The sequence below is a fragment of the Diabrotica virgifera genome, chromosome 6, assembly GCF_917563875.1.
Source record: "Diabrotica virgifera virgifera chromosome 6, PGI_DIABVI_V3a".
Taxonomy (NCBI): domain Eukaryota; kingdom Metazoa; phylum Arthropoda; class Insecta; order Coleoptera; family Chrysomelidae; genus Diabrotica; species Diabrotica virgifera.
In genome coordinates this window covers 235,601,595-235,621,883 of record NC_065448.1, presented here as the reverse complement: position 1 = coordinate 235,621,883, position 20,289 = coordinate 235,601,595, and the positions used below count along the sequence as shown (strand labels likewise).

General features: G+C 31.9%; 1 protein-coding gene across 3 annotated transcripts in view; it reads right to left on the bottom strand.

Annotated features, from left to right (window-relative positions):
- Nucleotides 1–3,809: 3,809 nt before the first annotated feature.
- The window catches only part of LOC126887326 (zinc finger protein 664-like), a 31,461-nt gene continuing 14,981 nt past the window's right edge, over nucleotides 3,810–20,289 (bottom strand). For 2 of the 3 annotated variants that reach the window (XM_050654776.1, XM_050654774.1), the window contains one exon: nucleotides 3,810–6,282. In XM_050654776.1, the coding sequence (XP_050510733.1) occupies nucleotides 5,156–6,282 (1,127 nt within the window). In that variant the 3' untranslated portion in view covers nucleotides 3,810–5,155. Of the gene's footprint in view, nucleotides 6,283–15,967; nucleotides 16,360–20,289 lie in introns of those variants that run through there. The other variant, XM_050654775.1, reaches the window with a different exon arrangement.

Genomic DNA, 20,289 nt, shown 5'->3' with positions numbered 1-20,289 from the left:
AGAGCTTTGACCAACTAATATTATTTCCTATTAATGTTTTTAATTTCAATGTTTTAAATTAATCACTTTGACATTTATGTCAAATTTCTGGTAAAGGTTTACATACTTGTCACTACTGGCGCTCGCGACTTTTTAATTATCCCCTCTACCTACGAGCTCACAGCGTATAGTCGTATTACTCCGTAGAGTAACTAGGTGCATTTTCCGTTGGAACTTTATACCAAGCTGCAGACGGGGATGTGAATTGCATAGTGTAGAATTCATTCCCTTTGTCTTCACTGCAGCATCCATTTGGCTTGCAAATTGTAGAAGTATTGGAGGTGTCACCAGGAAAATGTACCAATAAGTTTTTCAATTTAAAAATCTTTTAGTAATATTTTTAATATTTTCAATATTATTAATGTTGCTATTAGGATTGAAAAACTTCATCTTTCAATTGCCAGAAGTCCCCTACCCTATATGTTTTAGTTGCAATGTGTGGGAAAAGCTCTCGGTAGCTGGATTGCACTCCGTATTCTAATTGAAAAGTAAGATTGTTTTGCCTTCGCATTGTAACTGAATATAAATGGTATACATTTTTATTTTGTAAATGATTATTTTATACAAAAGTAACGATTTGTAACGAATCCTCGAAAGTAACTATAATCAACATCACTACTAGTCCTTTGCCTTTGCCCCTACAGTGTAGGCAACCACAACCGACATTAATATCGTTTTTCTTTATAAAATTTTCAATTTTTATTATTTTCAATTAAAGCCAGTTTATTTATAATCCGCAAACGAGGAGCAATTAGGTGATATGGTTATTTAGCAATTTTACGGCTTTTTATACCCAGAAAATGAAAATTTATTTGAAATCTCAACTTTTTATTTGGTTATATCTCGAAAACGGAAAATCCGCAAATGAAATTTCGAATGGAGGGGTTATCCTCAAATCAGGAGGAATTATTTTAGATATGGTGGATAATACTTTTGCTAATACAGTTTAGGCCCACCAAAATGGAAATCTTTTTTCTTCGGAAAATTCTTAATATTTATGATTTTTAGTTAAAAGTTAAAAATTTTAGTTTAGTAAAAAGGTATATTCATATTCATAATCCTCAAACGAGGAGGAATTAAAAGATATGATTATTTAGTGGTTTTATAGCTTTTGATATTTACAAAAAGGAAATAAACACTTTGGTGCGGCGCCGTTTTATAACTCTAAAACGGAAAATCCGCAAATGAAATTTCGAATGGAGGGATTTTCTTACGTCAGAAGCAATTATTTTAGATATACATTACAATACAGATAATACTTTTGCAAATACAGTGTAGGACCACCAAAATGGAAAATTTTTTTCTTCGGAAAATTTTTAAGCTTTATGATTTTTAGTTTAAACCAGGTCTATTCGTAATCCTCAAACCAGAAGAAATTAAATGATATAGTTATTGTTATTTTTACAGCTTTTAATAAATATCCCGATAATGGAAATATATACTTTGGCGCTGTCCCGAGAAATTTCGTTTTGATATAATTTAAAAATGGAATATCCGCAAATGAAATTTCAAAGGAGGGATTACCTTTAAGTCAGGAGGAGTTATTTTGACTATGGTACATACTACTTTTAGCCTTACAGTTTAGGTTTACCAAAAGTGAAAATTATTCTGGATTCCTTTGCCCCTACAGTATAGGCAACCAACATTAAAATCGTTTTTCCTTTATAACATTTTCAATTTTCACAATTTTCAATTAAAACCAGTTTATTCATAATCCGCAAACGAGGTGCAATTTTTTGATATGGTTATTTAGTGACTTTACGGCATTTTATACCCTGAAAATCGACATTTATTTTTAGCGCTGCGCCGAAATCTCCACTTTTGATTTGCTTATATCTCGAAAACGGAAACTCCGCAAATGAAATTTTGAATGGTGCAATTATCCGCAAACGAGGTGCAATTTTTTGAGCTATGGTAGAAGTCAAAATTACGACTTTGAAAAAACCGTTTCGCTAACTTTATGACGCTTGTCGGCCGAAGTGATGACGTTGAAGTGTCAATTTTTATTGACATATGTCATGTCAGACCCCCACATAGCAATGCAAGTTCCGTGTTAACGAGTGAAACGACGATTGTCGCATCAGCCAGTGGTCGGGAGCGTAACTATATGCCATATGGCGGTAAATTCAAAAGACCTGTAAAATTAACTGGGATTGAGAACTCATTTTAATGTAAAGGATAATCAATATAACCTTAAAATAACAAAAGAAAACAAAATCCTTATCCTATACGATAATATTGATTGATAAAAATATACCTGTATGTATTTATCAATCAACGTTCATAATTCGCAGTTGGCTGTGACGTCACACTCCGGCCGTCTTGTTTGGTTTGTCACTTCATCTGTCGGCATCATCATCCTCATACAAAACAAAACCCCACCCCAGCCCAGAGATATGTAAAGAAAATAGATCAGGCTAGTCATATGCCACTCAATGCATCGGGGTGTAACGCCGATATCAAGTACGGTGGTCTAGTTATCTTTGTCTGTCGTGGGAGTGTATCTACGAAGAGGTGGGAATAGGGAGTTTTTGTGCACACAAATACGTAAACGTAACGCATCTTTTTGACATATACGCTTGCGCATTAATGGTTGAACTCCCGTATCGCGATACGTATTACCTAAGGTTACGGGCTGGTACGTTAGGTTCATACGCATCCCTATCGAGCCGAAAGTCACCGAATGCACACGAGAATCTTGCCCGATTACCTACCAAATGAACATTTCATCAGCGTACTACCCGTTTATAAACATTTTAAGGTTATATTGGTTATTGGTTTATAATAATTTATAACTAAAAAGTAGGTATAAACAAAAATAAAAAAATTTTAACCTAAGGAAAAATAATATTTTTATATTTAAATAGGAGCAATTAAAACCATACAATTTCATAATTCATTTATCTTTTTTTACATTTGTATATTAATTGTATATTGTGTGAACATTGTTTTATTTTTTTAAATGTCAACGGAATTTAAAAATGACTTTACGATTTGCTTTACGTTACGTTAAGGCAGTTACAAAAACTACCTATTTTAACATTCATCCTCTACGACACGTTAGTTGCTTTACGGAGATGCGTATATCCTAATAGGGAGTTTTTGTTGCTACGTAACGTACGCATCTCCGTATACGTAAAGCAACTAACGTGTCGTAGAGGATGAATGTTAAAATAGGTAGTTTTTGTAACTGCCTTAACGTAACGTAAAGCAAATCGTAAAGTCATTTTTAAATTCCGTTGACATTTAAAAAAATAAAACTGCCATTGTTCACACAATATACAATTAATTAACGGAACGACAGTGACTACAGTGACACACAGGCGGCGGCCATCATATGCAAGAGAGAGAAAGCTAAGGGCCGGTAGAGAGAGATAGATAGACCACCGACCCGAACTGTTCCGCGTTACGCTATTTTTCGAACTGGCCTAATCTATTCTGTTATATCAATGCCCCAGCCACACATGGTCGTCTTAAGTTTGGCAACACTTGTTAAGCTGTCAAATAGAGGGCCTACGCGGGAAAAATATAATTATAAAGTGTAGTGTTTTATTTGATTAAATTAACACAAAATATAATTTATTTTACTTTAGATAATAGATTATTATCCAAACCAAATAGATTAATTTACTTTTCAAGATTTATATCCTTGTAAAATAGTTTTACATATTTTTTTTGTTAATTTTCTTCTAGCATTGCAATCTTTTCTTTATTTTGTTTTTCAATCTTCTTCTTTTTTAATCGTAAATGTTTGATGATTAGTAAAACAATTTTACAAATGTTATTTATTTATTTAAACGGATTTTTCTTTTTTACATTATTAAATATCTAATATTATAAAATCCTAATGCAACAAGCCATGTAGTCTGTCCGGTACATTTGTCGATATGTGAACATTAAATGACGTTTAATGCACGTCATTTATTTTTTTTATATAATGGATAATTTTATTATCTGGGATATAAATTATTTATTATTAATTTTATTTAAAATTTATGGGGAGGCTTAGCCAATGGTGAATATAAAATAACTACTTCTTAAAACCTACCAAATTTCATTTGGATATCTCAACCGGTTTTAGAGCAATAAATAAATCGTCAATTTGCAAGAAAAAATTCAACATCCCACATCCCGTATCTCGGAAACGAAGTATTTGCGGACATAATAAATATATTTACAAAACAAACGGTCATTATTTTTTCATGCAAAAATACCTCTTAAAGTTTGTGTCGCACTTATTAAGAAACACTCTGTATTGATGAAGAACGTGGCTAGTTTTTAAACTACCTAACTTTTTTATTATCCAACATAAGCAAATGAATCAAAAAAAGAAAATGTTAAGAAAGCCTAAGGCTACAATTGAGTTATAATTTCAATATTTTATACATATCGCCTACGAAAAGTATAATTCCGAAAAATGCCGTTAAGAATATAACTTTCAATGAACGCCGCGAAGAATATTATTTTCGATTATACGATTCTGAAAATTATAATCCCTAATAAAGTGTTAACGAAAAAAAAATATATTTTTTGAGGAGTATCAGCAAAAAACATCATTTCTGTTTGTGGGTCCACGAAAATTATAATTACTAAAATGTTCAACAAATCTCCCAGAAATTATTTTTTTCATGAGAACAGAAAGGGAAATAATTGTTTTTGTCGGCATCTATTAAGAACTAAATCTTTTCGTCATAAATGTTTTGGGAGTTATAATCTTCACGGACACATATATAAAAATAAATTGTATTGCCAACACAAAGAGGAATTATTTTCACTGAAAATGTATTAGAAATAACATTAATCATAGGTACCAGCGATATATGCTAGAATATTCCATAGGGTGTTCCGAACTTTACCCTTTACCCTTTTACGTTGTACCCGGTATAAAATGATATTTAGCTATCTAGCAACAATATTATTGCACTGATATTCTTAAATAATAAGGCTATAACATACTAAAAAAATCAATCAAATCGGACAACTGGTTTAGGAAATTTGAGACATCTAACATGTCCCATTTTTAAGGTGTTCTTTTAATTTTGCCAATGTGTGTATTTTATACATAGTTAGAGCCTCCCCTACTGTAAAATTGCTACTGAGTTGAGTAAACTACTTATTACAAATTTATTTCACATTTATAAGAACTTTCACTACAGTGAATTTTCATATGATCATTTAATTCACTTTCTTGAGTGAACTGCTCAGTACAAGTACAAAGTTCGCATTTATATGGTTTTACATCAGTGTGAACTGCCATATGTTTATTTAAACAAATTTTCTGGGAGTACTGTTTCGGGCATATTTCACATTTATAAGGTCTATCACCAGTGTGAATTCTCATATGTCGCTCTAAATTAAACTTATCAGTAAATGGTCTATTACAAAATTCACATTGATAAGGTTTTTCACCACTATGAATTGCCATATGTTTCTTTAGAACATCCTTGCGAGCAAACTGTTTGAAGCAAACGTCACATTTATAAGGACTTTCACCAGTGTGAATTGACATGTGATCATTTAATTTACTCTTATAAGTGAACTGCTTAGTACAAATTTCACATTTATAAGGTTTTTCACTAGTGTGAAAAGCTCTTTTATGAGCATTTAAATTACTTATATGAGTAAACTGCTTACTACAAATTTCACATTTATAAGGTTTTTCACCAGTATGAACTGCTATATGTGTACTTAGAGAAATTTTTTCAGTAAACTCTTCAGAGCAAAATTCACATTTATAAGACCTTTCACCAGTGTGAACTCTCATATGAAGCTTTAAACTACGTGGTTTAGTAAATAGCTTACTACAAATTTCACATTTATAAGGTTCGTCACTAGTGTGAAGTCTCATATGGAGCTTTAAATAACGGTTTATAGTAAACTGCTTACTACAAATTTCACATTCATAAAGATTTTCACCAGTGTGAAGTTTCATATGATATTTTAAACCATTTGGTTGCCTAAACTGCTTACTACAAATTTCACATTTATAAGGTTTTTCATCAGTATGAACTACCATATGTGTACTTAGAGAAATTTTCTGACTAAACTGCCTATTACAAATATCACATTTATAAGGCCTTTCACCAGTGTGAACTCTCATATGAAGCATTAAATTACGTGGTTTAGTAAACAGCTTACTACAAATTTCACATCCATACAGTTTTTCACCAGTTAAAGTTTTCAAATGTACCTTGGGAGCACCGAATGGTTTGGTAACTTTCGCTGTAATATCCTGAGGATCGCCTGAAATAAAAACACAATTATTATAAGGATTTGTATTTTACTAAAATAAGAAATGAAGATCTCAGACAAAGAACCGGTATTAGTCCATGTGGTGAGACCGCTCCCGTCTGGAAAAATTTCTGATTCGGTTTCTTTGGCTTCCTATTCAAAAATGTCCCCTTTAAACAAAGGGTGCCGGGCGGAATTTTTGGGCAGAAATTGTTTACAAATGTAAAGACTGAAAAAGTTTTGTACACACTTATGACAACAGGTAAAAGGGGGAGAAGTGTACTTTTGAAGTGTGTAAAATTAATAATTCTTAGCTGAGCGCTTTCGGCTTATAAAGCCATCTTCGGAGCTATGGTCAAAAAGGTCAAAATACCACTATGAAGAGAGATGGGTTCCATTTATGATATGAAATACTTCTGTTTCTTATGTAGTTTTTTATTGGTTGGAAAAAACCTTGTCTGTCTGTTTAAAAAATTGTTCAATTTGCCGCTGGTTGTTTTTGTATCCAGAAAAGTTAAACATCAAGAACGAGCACAAAGGACTTTCACACGAAAATTACATTATATATAAAACGAATATTTGATCATGGTAAGGTCAAAAAGACCTTACCATTTGAATACTGCGGTGTCAGATAGCAGAATGGTCGCCTCGCATGGAGGATTTTTAATGACAGTCGATGTAGATAGACATCGACTACATCGACTGTCATTAAAAATCCTCGATGCGAGGCGACCATTCTGCTATCTGACACCGCAGTATTCAAATGGTAAGGTCTTTTTGACCTTACCATGATCAAATATTCGTTTTATATATAATGTAATTTTCGTGTGAAAGTCCTTTGTGCTCGTTCTTGATGTTTAACTTTTCTGGATACAAAAACAACCAGCGGCAAATTGAACAATTTTTTAAACAGACAGACAAGGTTTTTTCCAACCAATAAAAAACTACATAAGAAACAGAAGTATTTCATATCATAAATGGAACCCATCTCTCTTCATAGTGGTATTTTGACCTTTTTGACCATAGCTCCGAAGATGGCTTTATAAGCCGAAAGCGCTCAGCTAAGAATTATTAATTTTACACACTTCAAAAGTACACTTCTCCCCCTTTTACCAGAAATTGTTTAAACAATTTTTTTAAACAAATACAAAAGATCACCTTTTTTTGCTCTGAAATATATATATTTTTAGGTTTTTTGGGTCATTCTAAACAAGAAAGGTATCTTGTAAATTTTCTCAAAAATTGATAGTTTTTGAGTTATAAGCGATTTAAAATCTGAAAAATGCGAAAATACGCATTTTCGAGGCTTAAAAATTTCATCTCCCGGAGATCAATTAATTCACAAAATTTCCTGGCACTCGAATCGAATGTAAATAGTTGCATGACGATTCATCTTACTGCACAAAATTCCTAAGTTTTAAGATTTATAATGCTTCGTTGCTTCGCCTTTGTGTAAGAATAGAATATTATTTAATACCATCGTAACCCTGATCTACCCTAGACGTATTAAATTAGTGTAAATTTAAGTTCTTCCCGTTTACTCGTAAATGGATATAGAAAAAAGTAGTGATTTGAAATTATAGGAGTATTTTTCAGCTTTATAGAAGTATTAATTGACGGAGGTGCTATTTTCTCAAAAAATTCTTCAAAAAAGTCATAATTAAGGTGATTAATACTTGAAGTATAATATTTCATTTGAATTTCCCTTGATTCATTTCAGACATTTTTCGTAGGCACATTTTTATTTAAGGATGAACACCAGTTTTGCCAACTTTATTTGGCTTTTTTTTAGATTTATTTTTGTTGTAGTCTGAAACTAGAACTACTTTTATATATTTCTAAGCATCTTTTCCTGTCAGAAACAACTTGATATTGTTCTGAAGCTATTTTCTTATGGCATCTTAATGCAATTTTCTAAGTTAGTTGGGAATAAGCCACACTTTTACTTTGAAATTAAGTTTATTTCTTATTGTTTGTTAATTTTTAAAATAGTAAGTTGCATAAAGAAATAAGTTGTTTACATTCAAAATCCCACCAAGGAACGCTTGTTCATTTAATAATTCTAAAAGTTTATATTAGTTTATGAGGTGAGACCGCTCCCGTCTGAAAAAAAATTTTGATTCGGTTTTTTTGCGGATTCCTATTGTTTGAAATTGTTTAAACAATTTTTTTAAACAAATACAAAAGATCACGTTTTTCTGCTCTGAAATATATATATTTTTAGGTTTTTTGGGTCATTCTAAACAAGAAAGGTATCTTGTAAAGTTTCTCAAAAATTGATAGTTTTCGAGTTATAAGCGATTTAAAATCTGAAAAATGCGAAAATAGGCATTTTCGAGGCTTAAAAACTCATATTTAAATTAGTATTTTTGAGGTTGCCATATACTTAAATTAAAGTTTAAACATTCAGCTTCAAGATTCTGAAGAGTGATCGCGTCTAACCCGAATCTAAATCGTTGTTTTTTAATTGTTTAAATATGCATGTCCATCCGATTTTTTTGCCGGTGCGGCGCGCTCTATTCCAAAAATCTCCTATTTTCCTCCGAAAAATATTTTTTGTAGATTCTTTGGGACATTCTAAATAAAAAAAGGTTCTTGACATTTTTCTCAAAAGTTAATAGTTTTAAAGTTATAAGCGATTTAAAAACCGAAAATATGTTTATTGTTATTTCTCGGATTTTAAATCGCTATAACTACAGTGAAACTTGGATAATTCGAATCTCGGGGGACCGTTAAAAAAATTCGAATTATCCAAAAATTCGAATTAAAAAATAAATCTACAAAAACAAGGATTACCTACAAAAATATCTGCAAATAATGATAAATATCAGTAGTTGATCAGCAAAAAACAGTAGTTGATCATTTTTATCGCTGGAGATGTTATTTTTCCTATTCTTGCCAGAGTTTTGTCAACCCAGAAAAAATGGGCCAACAAAATTCGGCCAAAAATATGAATTAAAACATTTGCAGGCTATAAAAAAGACCGACTTTATTTTTTTAGCTGCTTTTTAGAATTTAGCTTCTCAGTAATGACAAAAGATTCTAAGATATTCAGAAAAGATAGTATAAGAGTTCGAATTATCCAAAATATAATTCGAATTATTCACGACTTTTTACCATTACTTATATAGGAAATGCTAGGGACCAGAATAAAGATTCGAATTAAAGAAGATTTCGAATTATGGAAGTTCGAATTAAACAGGTTTCACTGTATAAAACTATTAACTTTTGAGAAAAATGTCAAGAAACTTATTTTATTTAGAATATCCCAAAGAATCTAGAAAAAATATTTTTCGGAGGAAAATAGGAGATTTTTGAAACAGAGCGCGCCGCACCGGCAAAAACTCGGATGAACATGCATATTTAACAATTAAAAAACAACGGTAAAATTTAAAGTTAGACGCGATCACTCTTCAGAATTTTGAAGCTGAATGTTCAACCTTCAAATTAAGTATCTGGCAACCTCAAAAATACTAATTTAAATATGAGTTTTTAAGCCTCGAAAAAAAATTCATTTGATAAAAGAGTCTATGACATATTAGTTCATTTTGTGATTAGGACGAAAGTAGACATTTGATTTTTCTTACGTTACTTATAGTCTGAGGCAAATAGACTTTGTCTGATGCCAAACACACACACACACACACACACAAGACTCGAAAATGTGTATTTTCGCATTTTTTAGATTTTAAATCGCTTATAACTCGAAAACTATCAATTTTTGAGAAAATTTACAAGATACCTTTCTTGTTTAGAATGACCCAAGAAACCTAAAAATATATATTTCAGAACAAAAAACGTGATCTTTTGTATTTCTTTAAAAAAATTATTTAAACAATTTCTGCCCAAAAATTCCGCCCGGCACCCTTCAGATTTGTTTAAAGGGGACATTTTTGAATAGGAATCCACAAAGAAACCGAATCAGAAATGTTTTTCAGATGGGAGCGGTCTCACCACATCGACTATATGACAGATGTTTATTTATTTATTTATTTATTTACGGCATCCATTTACAAGTTTTACACACAACAAGACTTTTACAAGTTACACCTCAACAATAATAAATTATTAAAATAATAAACACATCAGAATAATACAAACAAACATATTGTAAGAACAATACAGAACTACAACAAACTTATTGTAAGATACCCCTTATAGATACTTATAATATTGTAAGATATTGTAAAATACCCCTTACTTGTTATAGAATGTATCACCAGGTTCAAACCGAACTGGGCAGGACACCTCGCTAGGCTGAACGATTCAAGATTGACATGAAAGCTGAGACCAAGAAAAGATAAATGCAGTAGATGAAGGCCGCCTACACAATGGACAGATGATATCAGGCAAATTAGTAAAAACTGGCAACAATCAGCACATAACCGTGAAGTGTGGAAACAACTGGGAGAGACCTATGTCCAGCAGTGGACATAAATTGGTTGGATGATGATTTTACTAAAAGTAAAATACAGGGTGTATCATTAAGAATGTCCAATCTCTGAGTTGTAGATTCTAGACCTGAAAATATTAAGATTTAACCCAAATCACTTAAATAAGATATCGATGGTTAAACTGCAAAACCTCGTAAGTCGTTTTTTGGTCCATTATTACTTTTATACTTTGTTGGTTTATACATTTACATATCTTTTAAACTACAAAAGCTTGTAAGTCAATATTTAAATTTAATGGTACTAGCAACATCTACAAAAACCTCGTAAGTATAAGTAAGATTTTAAGTTACAAAACCTCGTAAGATGCATTTTTATGAGACAAAATCTCGTAAATTTAATGATAGTTTAAGATTTTAAGTAACAAAACCTCGTAAGTCCCTCTTTGACAAAAAAAAAACAATATTACTGAATTTTACTTAATGGTAATGGAATCGTTACCTAAAAAGAACCCTACACACACAAAACGAATAAATTGAATCTTACATAAAGAAGCCAAAATGTTTTTCGTCTCTCCTCTAAAGTTACATAAAACTGACTTACAAGGTTTTGCAGTTTAACCGTCGATAATGCTCCTTACTGAGTTACAGGGTGTTTTATTTATAAATTAAAAAACTCTTTTTACCCAGTACTTTAAACCTATTTGATGTATCCTTATCATACTTGGCAGACAGTGTGGCTACTATACAACCTATTAAAACGTGTTAAATAAACGTTTCTAGCTACTACCAGAGGCGTATGACAGGGGATAGTCAATGGTTGACCCTTCCCAAATTCTACGCCACTGAGGGAATTACTATTTCAGCGAATTTATAGATTCTCCAATACTTTCTATGTAAATAGTATACTCTTTATTGGTAACGCTAAAGTCATTAGTTTCGAGATATTTGAAAACAAGGAATGGCAATTAATTTATGATATGATTCATATGATTAATATTTAAAAACTATTTGTACCGCAAAGAAGTCACCACTCCTGTGGAATCAACAGGAGTGGTGACTTCTTTGCAAGCAGGCCAAGATCCACAATAGATTGTCAAGCCACTTACGAAGACAATGATGATCTTTAATAATTACTTAAGAAACAACTATACAGTGATAAGCGCGCTAATAACCGGCAAAATAGCGCAAAAGATGGAAAACTCATTAAGTTGTGAGATAAAAAGAAATGAAATTAGTGGAGCTGGAAAATTTAGCGATATTAACTTATACATTTACATTACTCCTCTGCTACATGTAAAGGTGGGAAACAATCAATATAATGTAAATTTATAAGTTCTTCTTCTTCTTTTACGGCACTACAGTCCAAATTGAGCCTTGGCCTCCTTTATTTTTTGCCTCCACCCTTGCCTGTCTGTGGCTGCTCTTCTCCATTCAAGGACTCCTAAAAGGGCTTGTGCGTTGCTGTTTACCGTGTCTTCCTAGCGCTTTCTTGGCTTCCCAACTGGTCTCTTTCCCTGCATTCTAGCATTCAGTACTCTTTTTGGTAGCCTATCCTCTGCCATTCTTATCACATGTCCGGCCCATTGCAATCTTTGTATTATAATGAAGTCTGACAGGGGCGTTTCCTTATAAAGTTGATAAAGCTTGTTCATGTTAATTTATAAGTTAATATCGCTAAATTTCCGAGCTCCACTAGTTTCATTTCTTTTTATCTCACAACTGTTATTCACAACTGTTATTCAAATCTCACAACTGTTATTCAGTATCTCACAACTGTTATTCAAATCACTGTTATTCCATTTTTCCTGTAACTTCAGGTGTTCCTCAAAGTTCACACCTGGGACCGCTACTATTTAATCTATTTATTAATGATATTACCACTTGTTTTTCCCATACAAAAGCTCTCTTTTTCGCTGATGACCTTAAGTGCTTTACAATAATAAGATCTCATGATGATACTCTTGGACTACAATCAGATATTAATAAATTATCCCAGTGGTGCTCTCTTAATGGCATGGAATTAAATGTTGGTAAGTGTTATATTATGCGTTTCTGTAGGAATCACCATTTACTAACACATGCCTATACTATTAATGATCAAGCATTTCAATCATGCACACAAATCAGAGACCTAGGCATAATATTAGACTCTTCACTCAGCTTTAAACACCACATTAGTACCGTTGCCCAAAAGTCTATGAAAATGCTTGGTTTCATTAAAAGAACATCTCGTGATTTCACAGATATAAATTCAATGAAAATTTTATATTGCTCACTTGTTAGATCTCATCTTGATTTTTGTTCCTCTGTGTGGTCTCCATATTATCTAGTTCATAAAAATAAACTTGATAGAGTTCAGCATACCTTTCTCAGATACGTGGCTTTTAAACAACATATATATCGTCGCTACACAGATATTGAATTATTATTAAATATTACTTCATTAGAAACCCGTAGAAAAAGAAAACATCTGACAACCTTATTCAACATTATTAATGGTAATAGTAGCTGTCCCGATATTCTGTCAAAAATTGGTCTTTTTGTACCTACTCGGTCAACAAGACAAACTCAAACTTTTCACATAAGGTTTCATAGATATAACTATACTTACAACAATTTTTTACCACGAACACTTAGACTTGCAAATTCTCTACATGACTTAAACTGCAATTCCTTGCATAGGTTTAAAAACCATTTGTTAAACATACAATGTTAGTGATATAATTTCTATCAGCAATTTTTTAAGCTTAAACTTTGTTTTTTATATAGTAATGTTCTTTTTTCCTTTAACTTATTAGCTTTGTTCAGGCCCGGCCCCAGGGGTGGGCGAACTGGGCGGCTGCCCAGGGCGGCAAATTCAGGGGCGGCAAGTTTTAAAGGACAGCCAATTTTTGAAATTGAAGAAATAATAACTTATGTTTTTAATATTATATGTAAAAAATCAATATTATGAACAGAGAAATAATAACTTATGTTTTTAATATTATATGTAAAAAATCAATATTATGAACAAGAGCGGCAAAAATATAACTGTAAAAACGAGAATTAAGTAAGTAAAACAATATCAATTGCAAGGTTCATCTGACGAAAAATCTACAACACTGCCTTCTTCTTCATCGCATAAGAATAGTAGGATCAGAACTAAACTAAATTCACTGAAATTCACTTAAAATTAACTTTACTGAAAATGGATATAATAATTAGAAATATATGGCTGAAGCTTTGTCCAGCCATGCTAAGTCTCCAGCTCATCTACAGTCACAGCGACAAAAAGTTCTAAATTCAGAAACTAGTCATTGGAAAAATGTAATACAACAACTTATATTGAGCTTTATATAACTTTTATTTATATTATATAATTTTTTAAGCTTTTTGAGCTATTTAAAAATTTTTAATCTGTTTTACAAGCGGACATTAGGAGAATAACTAATGGGACTAACAAGCAACATCACTACTTGGGAAAACGTATTCAAAACAAATTATTCAGCTCCTCCATGACCAAATCAAAAATAAAATTTTAAATTTTTTGAAATCAGCAAAGTATTATAGCATAATTTTAGAATGTATATCTGATATTGCTGGGGTGGAACGGATGACTATTGTTGTACATTTTGTCGATTTAGGTTCTTGTTCACACACTGTTAAAATTGAAGAACATTTTCTTGGATTTGTGCCTGTGGTGGAAACCACTGGCTTGGGAGTTACAGAGTCCCAGAATGAACTGGGAATACCTTTGGAAGATATGAGAGGACATAAGGGTATGATAATAGGGCAAACATGGAAGAGAAGAACTTGGGAGTTCAAAACAGAATTCTGAAAATGAATCCTAGAGCATTTTTTGTCCCATGTTCTAGCCATTCACTTAACTTAGTCGTTTACGATGCTGCTAAAGCCTCACAGTTTGCAGTTTCTTTCTTTTCCTTAGTGACAAAAATTTACAACTTTTCTCAGCATCTATTCATCGTTGGACTATGCTGAAAAATCATATTTCTAGCCTAACATTGAAACTTTTGTCCGAAACTAGATGGGAAAGTAGAATAATTTATGCAATTACTCCCATTAGATACTAAATTGAAGAAATTTAGGAAACTCTTGTAGAATTCTCTGTTAATAAAAACAACGATAAAATGGTTGCTCATGAGGCAAGCTGTTTGGCAAATCAATTCCCTGATTTCACTTTTATTTACTCTGTGGTAATATGGCATGACATTTTACTTCACATTAACATAGTCGTGTATGCAGAGTATTGATGTGAGAGCATATCAAGCTATCAGTTTATTAGAAAAATCGGAAATCCATTTTAAGTCTCTCAGAACTCAGAAGTGATTTAAAATTCCAGGGCTATTTGACAGACGCAAAAGAGCTCATCAAAGTTAAAAATTGAGAACCTGAAAAGGAGGAGTTATAGCCAGAAAAAGGAAAGTGAAAAGACAATTTGGCCATGAGGCTGAAGATGAAAGTATAGACCTAGATCCAGAGACACGATATAAAGTTGACTTCTATTTAAAAATTATAGGCACAATGGTTAATGCATTAAGTGATAGATTTCATCAAATTAAGAGACATGGTGAAATTTTTGAGTTTTTGGGTATACCAAGGGGGGGGGGGGCGCTCGCTGATCTTGCCGGCGGGGCCTGGCTTTTTATCCAATACATATTATATTTGTTCTTGTGTTGACACTGTTTATGGTTTTGCTTTTGTCTTTGTAATATTTTTTTGTAATATTTTCTGAAATGGGGCTTGCCCGTAAATAAATAAATAAATAAATAAACTTAATATGTTTTTCATCATTTGCACTATTCTGCCGGTTATTAGCACGCTCATCACTGTATATCCTAACTGAATGGCATATTTTAGAAAATAAAAATCAAAGAGCTACAAATCAAACTATACATGGAGTATTTAAATAAACCACAAAACTTTTGAATGTACTATAAGAATATGAGGGGAAGAAGACAAAATGACTCCAAATTCAACATTGTTCCTCTTTGGACCAAGAACCTTTTTCATTAAAACGTTGACAGACAGAACGTCTATAGACTTCTCATTTCCATTTATGTAGCTTATACATTTGACGATCTGTCCATCAGGGTGTTAAGAAAAATAAAAGGCATACTAATATAAGGGGATATGTCGACCACAAATTAGTTATAATAGGATTCTTCTTCCTTACAGTAAGACAAACATGTTTCAAGATTAGTTTACTGCATATACATAAACCTAAAATCTTATTCAGTATTCAGTGAAATATGATATTCATGATGTAAGATACTGAAAAATGAAGAAGATAAATCAGTTTCTTACCAATGCTATACTCATCCAGTTCTGATTTTATTTTAACTTTAATTTCATTAGATACATCTGTGTGGTTTTCCATTTTAATATCCACTGAACAAAACTCATATAATACAGATTCGTGTCCATAACTGCTGTCATCTAGTTCAGATTTAACTGTTATATTGTTATAATTCTGTAGAGAATCTCCTTCATCTTTAATACATGGAAGTATTTCTTGGTTTCTGGAATCTTTAATATCTTCATTACATTCCATAATAACTTATAACTGTTGTATTAACTAACGGAATATTTATTGTCTGTGGAGGAAAATACTTTCAATTTTCCAATAATTACATTAATTATTCAAAAGTAATTAATGGAGGAAAATAAAATTATTTATTTGTTTTGCTTTTGCAAGACAAATGACGTATTTTCACAGTCGTCGTCATAAATGGGGCAACAATGTAGAGCTGTCAAATAGAGGGCCTAATTATTAAAGATGATATGGTTCTTTTCATGAGGATTTTTCAGTGCGTCACAATGATAGAAAAAAAGGTAAGTCCGTGATAATAAATTGGTATTGGTCCAGGAATTTATTGAATCAATATTTTCGACAATATTTGTTATTCGCGAACTCAATCGACTATAGGTGGCAGTGCAGTTGCATGAAAATGGCCGATGTAATTGGGATAACGCATTTTGATATAATTAATATTTTTATTGATGTAATTAACTAATATAAATAAATCATTCATTAAATGAACACACCAGACAAGCATTCAATCGACATTGATACATAGGTTAACGGATGTTTTGTTTAAATCTTCATCCCAATTCCTCTATTCCAAATAAGCGGCAAATTTTCTGCAATCTCCAAACGTTCTCTTAATCGCTGTGTCTAGGTGCACGCTAACGTGTACGCAAATAAAAAAGTTGATTTTACAAATAAATAAAATAATAAAATTTTAAAAATAAAATAAATTACATTTCCAACCAATCCCTTCATACAGACCTAAACATCCCGTTAGTCAGCACAGTAATTCAAGAAAGAGCCAACAGACATCACGAGAAATTGGAAGACCACCCCAACCAATTAATATTACCATTACTGCAGCCACTCAACAACAGAAGATTGCGAAGATTATGGCCCATAGATCTTCGCTGAAACTGAGGTGAAACCGCTGGGTGATGTACCTCATAACGCCATTTTAGTGTACAATAATACATTGATATATGTTATTGTACTTGTTATCAAATTAGCTTATAGAATATGTAATTCTGATTGTTAATAAATGCTTACAAAAAAATAAAAAATAAAAAAGTTAGGTACACGCTTAAACGTCATCAAGTCAGTGACGTTGCAATGGGTGCGTTCGGACGACCATAGCGGCTGGCTGCCAGCAGAAATCGGCTGAGTGGTTGCATCCAGCCGTGATAGGGAAAGCTTAGTAAATCTCTCAGCGGCTGGCTTCCAGCGGTGACGTCTGACAGCTACTGCTGGCTCAGCTGTCCAGCCGCTGTGGTCGTCCGAACGCACCCATTATTTAGCGTGTACTATAACTGGGTTTTTTGGTACACGCTAATTTGAGCCGCGTGTATGCTGTGGTATTAAGTATCTGTAAGTATCTCGAGTGTTAGAGTGTGGTTAGAATTTGTCTAATCGCGTTATGTTTACACTTTAATATTGATTTGTAAAGAGTTTCCTTATTTTTTACTTGTTTAGTGTTTTTTTTTAAATTAACTATGGAATGTGAACAATTATTTAGTTCTTTTAAATGAGTTTAACAACATTCTAAAACAGTATGAAAAAGATACGAGACAAAAATTCGTGATTAAGGGTAGCAGAAGTAATAAGATAAAATATAAGGGGCGATATGATTAGTGTGATAAAGCTCAGTAGATCCGCTATAGAAATACATAGCAATAAAAGTTAATAACAAAAATTTTAGCAAAATTTGAGATTCATATTACAAAATTACTAAAATTAGAATGTTACAGGGCGTTCGATAATATAGTGGCAGACCAAACTCATATTTTTTAAATGGAACACCCTATATTTTATTTTATGTTCGAAATCTTCTTAACTTCCATATCACAAAAATATAAAGGTTTGTTATGTTATACAGGGTATTTACAAAGTTATAACCAATTTTTTATGAAAATCGTAACAAGTTCAACTCCCTGTACACATACAAAAAACAACAGCAAAAATAAACACCAATATAAACTGGTATAATTAACTTACATATAAAAATTATTTTAGCAGTATTTTGTATATATCATGTTAACTAATATTTGTTTTGGTAACCTGAATATATATAGTCCGTCCGCTATAACTTTTCCCATGCGGTACGAGTTTTTTACCATGCGGTACTGAATAGTTTTGCTTCCCTTCCCCTTCCGTTAATAAAAATATTTTCTGTCAAACAAACAACAAACACTAAACATATCAAAATAGCGTGTACCAAAATATAAAGTCACTGCGCACCCTAAAGGATGACGTCACTCGCTTGATGAAGTTTAATTCGCGTGTACCTAACTTTTTTATTTGCGTACACGTTAGCGTGTACCTAGACACAGCGTCTGTTAATACATTATGCTCCGCATCTATATCAAAACATATACAGCTAGGAATAATATACATTTATTCTAACATGACATTTTAGTTAAATTTGACAGCTGTCAAATTTTATTTGCAATTGGGCATAAAAACAAATTAATTATCTTTATTGCATTTATAAAATGGTATTTTCTTTGATTTGTATAGTCTTATGAATTGTACAGATTATATTCGTAGATATATTATATAATTAGTAAATAATTTTTTTTCTATTATAGCGCCATCTATCGACAACTAGAATAATCACCGAACTAGAATAATTACCAAAGTAATCACCGACGTGCCTTTTTTCTGTCATATACAATTTAATGCGTTAGAAAGAAATCGAAAAACTGTGACGCACTGAAAAATGCTCATGAGAAAAAGCATAGTGGTACTGTAGCGGGAAGAATGGAATTTTAAAGTGTAGTATTTTATTTGTTTAAATTAACTCTGTATTCTATGTCCTCTATATTTTAACATTTCTACGGTTGTCGTATCGCATCTTGGTGCCTTGTTATTTTTCATTACATTTTATGCTTCTATATCCATTATTTTAATATTTATGCTTCTATTGGTGCATATATTGGTCTGCTTCAGCCTCTCGCGAATAATTTTAGCTCTTCTATTTCGTAACTTCGATTTTGTTTATTGAACAGTTCTTCGAAATATTCTCTCCACCGTGTTAGCACTGCTATTAGGTCATCATTTTTGTCTCTGCATAATTTTGTTCCCAATTGGAAACCTTTTTTGTTTTCAATATTTATTTCCTTGTAGGTAGTAATAGTTTTATTTATATTATTTTTTTGTTTAAGTTCTTCTAGCCTTTCAATCTTATTTTTATTTTGTTTCTTCTTTCTCAATCATAGGTGTTTGATAATGGATGTTTAGTAAAACAATTTTCCAAATGTTCTTTATTTATTTAAACGGATTTTTCTTTTTACATTATTAAATATATAATAATAAAAGTTTCTTTTTTCTTTTCAACATATTAAATGACATAAAGTTGATTTAATCTGTTTGAATAATCATCTGATTATTTAACATATGAAGTTTACATTTATAAAGACTTTATTTATTATTTACATTGAATATATTATTGCTTACCACAATTTCAAGTTTGTAAGTTCTTTCAGCTGTGTCAACTTTAGTATGATAATGGAGCGTGATAGTGTGTGACGTCAAATAGGTTTCCGAACAAATCAAATGTTTGACGTTTGTCAATGGATTATACACGTGATTTGTGTAATCATTTTTAATTTTATTTTAACAATCATCTACACATTTTTCACCAGTGTGAAGCAGAGCTGTTGTAAGTACAGACAAAAAGTACTGAAGTCTTAAATACCAGTACCTATTCAAAGTGGAACCAAGCATATTGTGTATACAGTCGGAAAAATGAAAGAATACCCATGAACGAACATATAAAACACGCTGTATTTTCCTGTCACCGTATCACAAAGGAAATTGTCCAGTGCAAGTACATGTAACAATAATTATTACATGTACTTTCGCTGGCCAATTTTTTGTGTGACACGGTGACAGGAAAATACAGCGTGTTTTATATGTTCGTTCATGGGTATTCTTTTATTTTTCCGACTGTACATACCTTGTACATACCAGTACCAAGAATAAATAAGGGTTTAAGTACATTTGGAGTACTTAGGTACTTCTAGGGCCGGTTGTTCGAACGCTAATCAACAATGATCACTATTAACCTTTAACTACCCGCGCATCAAGTTATAACATA